Here is an 11853-nt window from a genome sequence, read left to right as displayed (position 1 = left end):
AAAAAAAAAAAAGTGTTTCTGGGAAATTATATCATCCTAAAAAAATCTGTTATCGAGACAGGCCGAACAGCCACCGCATTTCATTCAGTCTCCAAAGGGGGGAAAAAAGGATATGTTCAATGACACGCCTCAATTTACGGAGGCACAGTGTCTATTGGAGAAGCGACCATTTGTTGCATAAGTAGAGTAATAAACATTTTAAGGCAGAGGTAGATAGAGCAGCAAATCAATGTCTCACCTTAAATTTCTCTCTTCGAGCTCAGCAGTAGCCTGAGCAAGGGTGTCCCTCAGCTGGCGTATTTCAGCTTGGCCAAGTTCAATCAGCTGTTCTTTGGAGCGCGCCAGGTCGGAGGATGCTCGCTGCTCGTGCTGCAGCTGGGTGATGCTCTTCTCGGCCTGCTCTGCTCGAGCAATCTCCCTTTTCAGCTGCAACTGCAGATCTTTGACCTGAATGGATCAAATGATTTGTGGAAAGCCGACCAGTGCAGCGGTTCAGCAGGAAATTTACTGAAGACAGCTAAAAGTAATCATAGAAATTCACCTGCGTTTCAAGGTGGGTCACCTGCGCACCAACATTTTCCAGATCTTTGGTGCGTTTCTGTTCAGCCTCAGAAGATTTAGTCTGGAGATCCTTGTACTGATGCTCTCTTTCTTCCAATTCTGTACTCTTGATGAGGAGTTCTCCCTTCAGGCTGTCAATATGTGCTGACAGCCTCGCCTGGTCCTCCTCTGCACACCTCAGTTGCTTCTACAATACAGGAACAATTACTGCGGTGGAGTTTAACCAAATGAAGAACGACATTCAGTGATGTCTCCTCCTGATGTATTTGGTTGGATAAATCTCAGGACTTGCTACCCCTTTACCTTCAATTCTTCGTTAGCCTCATTATGCGAGGTCAGACTTTTGTCCAAGGCACCGATTTTGTCAGTGAGTTCCTTCTGCATGGCCTCTGCATTGTTGATGAGTTTATCCTTGTCATTTTTCCAATCCAATAGAGCTTGATGCTTTTGGGTCAACTGCTTGCACTCGTCATGACTGGCGCCAAGATTTTTCTTCAGCTCTTGACCCTCTTTTATAGCCTCTGCCAACTTGTTGGTCAACTGCTCCTCTGCTTGCTTCTGTTTCTGCATTTCCTTCTGGGACCTACAATGTGATGGCAACAAAGTTGATTGACTCTCCTCAACTCAAGGAATAATAATGGAGCTTTTCTTCACCCACCATTCATTTTTAGCCTCCGCATCAGAGAGCATCTTCCTTTGGTTTTCCAGCTCCAGCGTCGACGTTTGCGACTGCTGCTCCAGTTTGCATTGAAGTCTCTTCAGCGCTTCATTTTGACTTTCGCATTTTGCTGAGGAAAAATAAATGAAAAATGAGCTGGTTAACCTCTAATGCAGAGTTGGGGAAACTTGTGCTCAATGGCCACGTTTGGTTTACGTGGTCATTGATTTTCAAAATACTTGTGGAGTTTGATATATTAATTTCAAAAATCAATACATAGACCTTTTTAAAAAAAAAAAAAAAAAGAATCAGCTAATTTAATACAACAACCACTACAGGTTAATTAATAATGTAAATGCTTGGTGGGCCAAATTTAAAAACAGAGCAGGCTTTATGTGGATCGCAGGCCATATGTTGCTACCAGCAAGTTACCTTTTAGATCATCCAGGCGTCCTTGGGTGCATTTCAGACTCTGGTCCGAGGTCTTCTTCTCGTCCTCCAGTTGTGACAGACGCATTTTGCTCTGGTCCAACTGGACAGAAATGCTGTTCTTCTCTCGCTGGTCCTCCTGGAATCAGAAAGAAACTTAACTGAGATGATGTACAGAAGACAGGCTATTAAAATGTGTGTTTATACAGCATTCATCACTATGTTATGAAACCAGTGCTCTAATGCCACAAAGGCAAAACAATGACAGGACAAAACGATTACCGGTACATTATATTGAATTCCAGACTGCAAGTGGCTGTTTCAGTGAAAGCAAATAGTAGAGTAGACTTGTACTGGTAAATCAACAGTTCGGAACAGAAAGAGTCAGGTGAGACAAAAATGGAAGAAGCCATTTAAAGTTACCTTTAGTTTCTTGCAGAGGTCCTCCTCTTTGGTCTGGCTGGCCTGGAGGCTCTGCTGTGAGCGCAGCAGCTTCTGTTTCTGCTCCTCCACCTCCCTCTCCAGCTGACTCCTCTGAGAAGACATCTAGAGCAAGGCAAGACGACGATTTGACGATAACAATGACACAGAGCTGAACATGGAAAATTTAACTGAGAATAAATTAAACTCAAGCTGACTTACTTTCTCCAAATCAGTCTGAAGTATATTGTTGTCTTTTTTGTATTGTTGGATCTCTTGTGTTAACTTAGTTCTGGTCTGCTCCATTTGTTGCTCCAAAGTCTGATTGGATCTTTGCAGCTGGGCGAGCTCCTACATCCAGTGAAATTAATAAGGTGTTATGTTTTAATTGTATCACATTTAAAAGGCCAGATGGCGGTCGGGCTCTGTGTCATTGCACCTTCTGACTATCTCTCTCCTGGTCCTTGACCTTCTGTTCCAGGGCTCGTCTGCAGCTCTCAGCGTTGTGTCTCTGACAGCTCATTTCTTCAGTAACTTGCTTCAGCTTCTGCTCTACTGAAGAATACTAAGAAAAAGAAGCAGAAACATTGAAATAACCATTGCCAGAAGATTTCACGCATTCCTCTTCTACATGGTTTAATGGACAAAAATAAAATATTAGTAGAAGTAGTAGGAATAGAATGAAATAAAATCGTGCCCTACCTTGACCTCAAGCTGCTGATGTCTGTCTGTGGTCTGACGCAGCTCGTGGGTCGTCTTGGTCAAGTCTCGGTCCCGTTCAGTCAGGTCTTTGCGGGCCTGGTTCAGTTGGACTTGAAGGTCCTGCAGTTTGGAGGCCTGGCTACTAATCTCTCTCTCGTGACTGCACATGCTCCTCTCCAGCTCTGACACACGGCCACGCAGCTCTGAAACAAACATGATGAATATGTTTCTCAATTATGCCAGCCATCTGAAAAGATAAACACCATAAGACAATAATTCAGGACAGTTACAAATCCACTTTAATGTGTGCTGTATCAAAACGTGTGCTTTCACAAACACAATTATGCTCACTTCTTTTTTTTCAGAGAAGAATTGATATGGACACATAACACTGGGGAAAACAATTTTTAATTGAGTAAGGTCAACAGCTGTCTTTAACTAATGTTTGGGAGCCGAATCCAAAACAGATCTCAGTTTTTCTCCATCAAGTTTTTAAGCTATAGGATCCCTGCTTTCTTAAAAAATATGAAATAATTTTTCTGCATGTAAATAAAACACTAAGTCGGAACTTAGTCACTTATTCGAAATAGAGATTGCCGTTGGGAGGAGACAGAGCCTGTAACGTTAAAATTTATACTTACACGCTCAATATTACCTATTAAAGGGCAAAAGTTAATTTTGTCGAAACTGAATATGCTAGGAGTGAATCATAAGACTTGCCATTTGTAAAAATTATATTATAGATTATTATATTACAGAGGTAATATTTTAGTTTCTATGTGCATATAATGTGAACAGTACCTTGATTGAGCATTTTCAGTTGTTCCATTTGTTGGGATCCAGCCGGACTCGCTGCTGTTCTGGTACAGCTCATCCGCTGGCTGGGTTTGATGGGCGTTTCCTCGCGGGCATCCCAAAGGGACGTGCCACGCCTCTTCAGAGGTGTTTCAGTAATTTCCTGAGACTGGCGGGTGTGCGCCTGATCTTGTTGCTGCCATGGGAAAATAGAGGATCCAGCTTGGCGAAGAGCAATGTCCTTGTGGTTCACGCTGGCCGAGGACTGATTCAACAGCTACAAAAGAAAGAAGTTTGCAAAATGTACATTACACACAAGACTTTCAGTGATTATGACTGACATACTTACTTTGACCTGCAGAACTTTGAGTTCATTCTCCAGCTTTCTTCTTTCTTCTACTTCCAGGTTATATTTCTCTTGGAGATCCTCTAGTTTGTTATCTGCAGCAAATGTACAAGTTTACAAGTCAGATTTGTGAAACGTGTTCTTGCCGGTGCCACAATACTTATTGAAGCTTAAAAAGTTAGGTAGTGCAGGTTCACAGTAGCTGGATACCTTGCTGTTTGTAAACAGAAACTGGAGTGGAGAAACTCTTCTGTGGAGTAACAAATGGCTGCAGATCCAAGGAGGAAGAGCCAGCAGGTTGAGACCGATCCAGCTCATTTTTGTACCTGAAAGGCAAAATCAGATTTTATTTGGTGGTCTCGGATGAGTGATGCACTTTCACAGTAACTTTTGTTCAGTGAAAATTTGCACAAAAGAAAAAAAGACAACTCACTTCTTAAGCTCTTGCTCTAGTCGCTCTATGGTCTTTCTGCAAGTGTTGAGCTGGCCCTCCAAATATCTCACCTTTATTAAAACAAAGTAATTTACATAGTGCACATTTTGATTTTAGATGTGCCCCACAGGACATTTGCTTAAATTTGCTCTTAACTATAGTTTGCGTATTTGAGTTACTGTTGAATATTGTTATGCCAAACAATCGTAGTATTGCACATGGAACAATATTGTATTTAAAATAAAAGCTACCTCAGTCGATCAATGATCAGACAACGCCAACAAGACAATTTCCAATATGAGATTCAAACATGAACATTTACATAAACACATGCTTGATAATGACGTTGCTGATGTGATGATTTCTGAATGACTTTCTCTTAATATCTCAAATTCAGTCTTGAAATACTTCAATTTATACCTTCATGACAGTGGAATATGGTACGAATTACTGCCCGATAATTAAACCTATTTAGAGTTGACTTAACTCTAACTCACCTGCTGCTCTTTGACCCCTAGATCGTGTAAAACCTTTTGGCGAGCTTTCTCTACAGAGTCACATGACTCTACTAAAGACTGGTTCTCTCTTTTCAAAGCAGACGCTTCATTGCGCTCACTGTCCACCTATATAAAAAATAAAATACAATACAGTTTAGAATAGATTTTTCCCCTTGGTGCATTTTTTAATGAGCAGCCATGCAACTTACAATTTCCCTCAACGAAAGAACACAATTTCACTCACCAGGGTTAAGAATCCAACCATAAAAACCCTTTTGACCACTGACCTTTTGTTTCTGCTTTTGCAGGGCTGCCTCCAGAGAGTCAAGCTGGAACTGTTTTTGAGTTCTCTCCTTTTTCACTTTGTCCAGCTGTACTTCCATCTCCTGGATCTTCTGCAGGGCCTTCCCTGGAAGTCCATCCTTCCACTCCTCCCCCGCCCAGCTCATGGTCACTCACCTGGCTAGATATCAAACAAGAGCTGGGTTAGAGTAAGAACAAAACTATACGGACAAATGAATTGAAACAGTAAGTCATATCTACAGGAGCTGAAAATCTATTTTACTCGCATTTCAAGGGGTATTGAATTGAATACAACTTTATTGTCAAATGTGCGTAACATACAGCAGAGATGAAAGTTCTTCCCTCTCAACATAAAACAAGAGGAGCCGCTGCGGGTGTCCGAGCCACCATCAAAAGAAAAGTTAACAAAAAATGACAAAATAAAACAGGACAACACATGAGAGACAGACAATCGTGCAATCTTAACCACTCTGCTGCATGCACTTTGTTGTCTGAAGCAATTATAGATGAAAGAGGAGCGAATCAAAGTGTCCTTTTCACCACTGGATCAAAGACGTCATGCTGCAATGTGCACACGTCTGCACACTATCGAGACTGTAGTATTTTTTTTTACTAATTTATAAAAGGTATATTAAATACATGTTGTTCGAGCTAATCCCAAATAGCCATTATGTTTACCAACGTTGTCTAATGCATTTTTAACAATCAGGACTAGTATGTGACGAACTCAGTTTTATCTGATGTATTGTTGTGATAACAATCATTAAACCAAGGTTAATAAGATGACTTAAGTTTGTTTTGGTTGTAAGAAAGATTTTGATAGTAATAAGTTTAAGATAAATGGTACCGAAGGCACGAACTTGCTGACCGTTAGATTTAGCATTAGTCTGTCGTTAAACATGGAATTAAGCTACAAGTCAGCTTTACTCTTAATATTGAATTGGCACAGAGGGAAATATCGGGCAACGTGTTTATTTATGATGACACGACAAGGCATTCACCCAAATGTAAATATGAAAACTTACTTTGGCGCGATGCTTCTCGGCGACGATTGTTGACGAGTTTCGTTGAAAATTCAAATTCTAAAAAAACAAATCGCATTTCCTACAGCTCGACAGTCATTGGCTACAGCTCATGACGTACCTTGAACGCCCGACATGATTGGTTTAGACACAAACCATTTCACAGTGCCACCACGTGGCGATGTGTTGTATGTGCATACATCTTTCAGCAATTTTTTTCCCCCCATTTCTTTTCGTTCTTCAAATGGATGCTTTTTTTGCATTTTAGAGACATTCAAGATATAGATACAACGATGAAATACAGTATAAACTATGTATACAATAGAGTGATCATGGTATTTTCTTTCCTTTTACTTTTGTGTAGTTGTATTCATATTGACATACGCAGTTTAAATAAATGACCCAAAATGAGCCATTTTATTCGGTACACGCACACAACGCGTCATAAGACAATTCAATAAGGCAATTGCTGTCATTACTCCAAAATAAACACTACTGATTGTAATTGAGGACCATAATGCCATTTATTAGAATTCACTGACGAGTACAGAAAGATATTTTAATGTGCATTCCACAAGTACTATAACTATCCATGCCTGACAAACTAACAGTTTGTTAAATGCAACCAAAACACTTTTGCTCATGCAGAATTTAGAGTGTATTGATTGGGCTTTTTTTAACGTGTGCCACACGTTTAGTCTTGTTTTATGACAGTACTGGGAAAGAGGCGCATTTATCTCAATTATGCTGAATCACCAACAGCCCTTAAATGTAACTCTGCAATCCAGTTGCACAGCTCATCATGTCATGCACCCGATTTTACAGACCAGAGCCGATGTCACCTGTGTGCAGAAGTTGCTACCGATTGTGAGACAACTCATGACAAGAGGTAAGCTGGACCCATGATTGAAAGAAGAAAAGTGGAAACGCTACAGATACATGCTGGCATTGCATGATTAAGATCCATCAAACGACTGACATAAAACTGTGAAGCTTGCCACAAATGACATCATCTTGTTTGAACATGAACCCTGCATTGCGACCTTGCAAACCCAGTAGAAGTGATATAGTCTTTGTAACGCAGTCTCAGAAATGATTTCCAAAAGAACTCATTCAAAGTTAAAGAATTCCAACAGCAAGCTTCCACGACGAGCCAATAATTCAACTCAATTGTTAAAACGTATGCAAACAGTAGCTGACTACAACACAATGATATTCTGGTCAAATACTCAGCTTCATAAATATTTAGAGGAGAAAAATAAATAAATTAAATACCGTTTGTTGGTCTTGACAAACTTGCTTAAACAGATGGTTTTGCTAGCCTCAGACCAGCAGATATTTTACACATTTTGTACTGTATTTTTCAATTACTGTAAATATTCATTCAAGGAATTCCCCAAAACGTATTAGAAAGTCTGACTTTACAAACATGAAGCTCAGTTTTGATTGACGTCAAAGCGGGATTAATTGAAAAATATGTATTTGGAAGTGTTTCCTGCCATCGCTTCGTGCAGGTGTACCTAAATGTGTTTGATGAATGTCCACTCAGAACAGGACAGTTCACTAAAGCCCGTGGTGTTTTTGGTCAACAAGCCTCATACAAACAACAACAACAAATTATAAAAAACATGCAGGTCTTTTTTTTTTTTTTTTAAGCTAAAGCAAACATGACAGACACAAACCAAAAACTCACTGACCCATGACAAGTGTTCGCATTTTCTCTTTTGTTGCTACAGAGTCCCTGATGATGTACGCTCAGTCTTTAGATTACATTACAAACGAGAATTTAAAGACATAAGAAACACCAACCAAGACATCTGTTTTGTCCGGAAGGCATCTTGCAAGGCAGAGTCAAAATGCTCTTGTTACAAATGATGCTGATATAAAGTCAAAGAAATGGCCCACAGCAGACCCAAAAAAACTGAAATCTTTGGAAATCGTTTTCCTTTTAAGTGTGCCAGTGACAAGGTGCTTGTACTCATCTTCAGCAAAAATTTGAAGAGATGACAGCAAATCGTTTCTGAAGCAAGACAAAGAAGATGGAAAAAAAAGGCCCAAGCCATGTAGTCAGTGTGTGTGCTTTCCTCTCCTCGGTTATTGATTCCTTTTTCTTTTTATGTCTGCTCCTCAATCTCCCGTTTGACTTCTGCAACATAATGGTGATCTTTCCCATGAGCCACCTCCATGATGGCCAGTGCCTGCAAACAAAAAAAAGGGACAGTGAGGTGTTTCTTTTCCCTGCTTAAGCGTTCACAACCTTAAAACTCTCTGGAGCATGTTTTTCCAAATGCACTCTACATTTATTTATTTAATGCAGTATACCACCAGAACAGAATGTTTTATCATACCTTCTTCAGAGCTTTGACTCCTTGTGTCTTCTTCTCCAGCCCCAAATACAAGCGACCCAGCTTCAGATACATGGATGCCACATTCAGAGAGTAAGCCGGGTAGTGCACACTGCAGAGAGCAAGGTTATCAAATTATTGGCCATTTCATTAGGGACACTTGCGCACACACGATATCTCCTTTCATACGTGCTCAGTTTTTGATTCACAGCTGTACTGTACCCATTTTTGTGGCTAGTGTGTGAATGTGAAGCAATGAACTGTAGGGACAGTAATAACCATACTGGATGTTCTACCTGTATGGCTGTATGATTTTCTCCCCGTAGTCCATGGCTCCGTCCCAGTCCTGCATGTAGAGGCAGACACCCATGGCTTGATACATCATGTGCAGCATGTAGACGTTCGTGTCTGCAAATATGGTGCCCATCTTCTCCTGACTGAGTTCACACATTTCCAGCAGCTCGCTCGGGCGTGCGAGAGAGAGTCAAGGGGTCACGAGTGAAGTTATCGAACTTATTTAAGAATAAAAAGAAAAAAATGTGAGAAGGGGTGGAAAAGGATATTCTTATAATGTTTTGCTCTCCTGAATTCCTCGATGACATTCTTGGCGTATCGGACCATGGCTCGGATTTCCTCTGGCTCAGGTGCTCCGGAACTCAGCTTGCGGATTTCCGTCTTCTCTTTGTCCTATGATCAAAGAGAGAGAAACATGACTTGATATCATAGAATCTTTTACTGAATGGGTTGTGAATGAAACAAAAAACATGCTTTGAGCAATTACAAATAAATTCTTCAGTCGTCAGGTTATTTGAAATTGTTTTACAACACAATCATTTAACATGCAGCAAATTAAATTTGGGTAGAATTTGATTGCATTATTAATTTTTCTTAGTGATTTATTCTTGTCTTTCAGCATATAAAAGAATTCAGTCATTCAACATGTTATCATTACAAAGATGAATGAGGGCCTATTCGAAGGTCCACATTTACAGTGACTATGCAAAGTTTACATATCCTTGTTCAAATGCTAAGATTTTGTAATCCCCCCCAAAAAAAAAACCGAGAGATCAATAATTGCAAAACCCTTTCCACTAATTATTGTGATCTATGACGTGTACAATTCAACTGAAGGAAAAAAAAACATTTTTTAGAGGGGAAGTAAACATGAGAGAAAATGTGCTTGCAGAAGTGTGCACACCCTTTTATATCTGGGGTTATGGCTGGGTTCAGAATTACCCAATGACATTAAAATTCATCCAAAATGGGAGTAAGCACACAAGTGTTACTGACTGTCGTTTAAAGTCTCTTGATTAACCCTAAATACAATGCAGATGTTCCAGTAGGCGTTTCCCAGTTCTGTCACATTATCTCAGTTGTTGTTTTCCCTTCTCTTCACAAAGTTTTTTTTTTTTTTTAAGTTTTATCAGGTTATAGGTCATATTAATGGTGGAGAACGTTTAGAAATTATCAATTTTGGTGGAATCTTTTTAATTTCACAAAATAATTACCATATGAACAGGGGTGTGCTGACTTTTTACATCCACTATTTGTGTGCATGTGGGCAGACACTCGTACCTTTGACTTGGTTGTGCACTCTGTACACTGGCATGTGAAGAAGTAGGAATCTAATAACCTTTCCTTGCGGTCCTCTGTAGGGTAAAGCAAGTCGATGTAACTGTTAAAGACCTAAGGAAAGGAAACAAACAACTGTGAACCCGAACTGACCTTGATTCGGAATAGATGTGATCGAGTACGTGTGTGAGTAGACGCTTACCTCTTCTCCAGGGCTGATCTCCTTCACAGCTCTTACTTCTGCCACTGTGCCTTTGTATGTCACAATGACATTTGGACTGCAGCTGTGGTTCATCAGTGCTACGCTGGAAGGAATCACGTCAGAATAATGAGTGGAGAACGGCCATGGGAAGGAACATCTACTTGATTTAATACAGAACGTGCTGTCAAATCTGAATAATTCCAAAGACTTTAGGGAGAATATTCTATGGACTGACAACACAAAAGTTTAACCTTTTTGAAAAATATTTGTCTTGTTACACCTGCCGTTAATGTAACAATGTTTCAGAAAAAGAACATCAAACCAAGAGTCAAATATGGTGGTCGTAGTGTAATTGCCTGGGGCTGCTTCTATTTCAGGACCCCGATGACATGCTCTGACTGATGAAACCCGAATTCTGCTTTCTTTACTAGAAAATCCTGTGGGACAACATTTGGCCAAATGTTCGCAATCTCAAACTGAAGTGCATTTGAGTTTTGCATCACAACAATGACGATGATCAAAAACATCACAGTTGGTAAACTGCCAAATAGCTGAAAAAACACAAAATGAAGGTTATGGAGTGGCCAAGTCAAAGTCCAGATCTGAATCTGATTGAAATGCTGTGGCACAACCTTTAAAGGGCTGTTCATAATCGAACCCTCCGGTGTCACTGAATTAAAGCAATTGTGCAAGGAAGAGTGGGCCAAAACATTTCCACATAAATGTGAAAGACTCTTTGCCAGTTAAAAAAAAAACGAAATCAAGAAGGGGGCATCCACTTTTTCACACCTCTGTATGATGTCAAAGAACATATGCGACAGAACTTCCTGCATCGTATTACTTTTACTTGCATATGTCCTCTTTTCTTACGTTATTTGGTTATTTACTTTGTACTGCGATTACACATGTGTCCAATGTGAGCCTGAAAGACAAATTACATGTTTGTGCTTCATCTACTTTTAAAATATGCTGGTTATGGACTAGATCAAACAAATGCCCCGAAGATATCTATAAGAATGAAGATCAAATTGGTTGTCCCAAAAAAAAAAAAAATAGCATTAACTCCGGTTAAAGGATGACATTGGTGTACTTACTCTGGAAAAACAGCTGATCCCAAATGTGAGAGCTCCTCATCCTCTATTGTGAAACCGTTGCAATTAACCTGCACAAAAAAAGTAACAGCAACATTGAGAGGATGGACAACAGCAGCCCTGAGTAAGACTGACAAGTCTTTCAACACATTACTTGAGGCATGTCAGACAAACAAAAATGCACCATTGACTTTCTCTTGGGTAATTAACACTCGTTCAATTAGAAATGGAACACTGTTTACAGTACAGTGTATGCATGAGTAAATGAGGCAACAAACTTGTGCAAAAAGCTCAGTGAGTGCCAGGTCATCCGGGATGTTGCTGATGTGGTGGGCGTAAAAGTGGTGCAGGGCGGCGATGTCCGTTTGGTTCATTTCATCCTTCTCGCTGTCCATTTTGTCGAGATCTGGGAAAAAAACATCAAAGAACAAGACAACGGATGGATTTTTTGTTGGGGGGGGGGGGGGTGTGTGGCTA

The 11853-nt window shown here is 40.1% G+C and overlaps 2 protein-coding genes across 2 annotated transcripts in view; both read right to left on the bottom strand.

Moving 5' to 3' along the window:
* Window positions 1-141: 141 nt before the first annotated feature.
* On the bottom strand, window positions 142-6253 carry LOC109531495 (centromere protein F-like). The gene is made up of 16 exons (XM_019895808.1): window positions 6170-6253; window positions 5129-5304; window positions 4842-4967; window positions 4345-4415; window positions 4122-4237; window positions 3915-4006; window positions 3572-3842; window positions 2771-2973; window positions 2508-2633; window positions 2291-2419; window positions 2072-2194; window positions 1652-1787; window positions 1220-1349; window positions 865-1144; window positions 542-748; window positions 142-447 (listed from the first exon to the last, which is right to left on the bottom strand). Exons 2-16 carry the CDS (start codon window positions 5288-5290, stop codon window positions 235-237), a joined length of 2385 nt encoding a protein of 794 aa, XP_019751367.1. The 5' UTR covers window positions 5291-5304; window positions 6170-6253; the 3' UTR covers window positions 142-234.
* Window positions 6254-6665: 412 nt separating this feature from the next.
* Window positions 6666-11853, bottom strand: part of smyd2a (SET and MYND domain containing 2a) — an 8412-nt gene continuing 3224 nt past the window's right edge. The window contains exons 5-12 of the mRNA XM_019895912.1: window positions 11655-11782; window positions 11380-11447; window positions 10286-10388; window positions 10087-10197; window positions 9075-9198; window positions 8808-8982; window positions 8515-8623; window positions 6666-8364 (exon numbers count right to left, since the gene is read on the bottom strand). Coding sequence (XP_019751471.1) covers window positions 8281-8364; window positions 8515-8623; window positions 8808-8982; window positions 9075-9198; window positions 10087-10197; window positions 10286-10388; window positions 11380-11447; window positions 11655-11782 — 902 coding nt within the window. The 3' untranslated portion in view covers window positions 6666-8280. The remainder of the gene's footprint in view (window positions 8365-8514; window positions 8624-8807; window positions 8983-9074; window positions 9199-10086; window positions 10198-10285; window positions 10389-11379; window positions 11448-11654; window positions 11783-11853) is intronic.

This window comes from Hippocampus comes, unplaced genomic scaffold (genome assembly GCF_001891065.2).
Source record: "Hippocampus comes isolate QL1 unplaced genomic scaffold, H_comes_QL1_v1.1 scaffold80, whole genome shotgun sequence".
NCBI lineage: Eukaryota > Metazoa > Chordata > Actinopteri > Syngnathiformes > Syngnathidae > Hippocampus > Hippocampus comes.
Note: the sequence above shows the minus strand (reverse complement) of the source record. Positions and strands in the feature narration are given on the sequence as shown.

Bases quoted from the DNA above. Each gene is read 5' to 3' on its own strand.
- LOC109531495 (XM_019895808.1), bottom strand. From the start codon at position 5,290: ATGAGCTGGGCGGGGGAGGAGTGGAAGGATGGACTTCCAGGGAAGGCC. The intron at 4,968-5,128 runs GTCAGTGGTCAA...TTTTTTATATAG, and splicing joins TGCAAAAGCAGAAACAAAAG to GTGGACAGTGAGCGCAATGA. The intron at 749-864 runs GTAAAGGGGTAG...CCTGTATTGTAG, and splicing joins AGGCTAACGAAGAATTGAAG to AAGCAACTGAGGTGTGCAGA.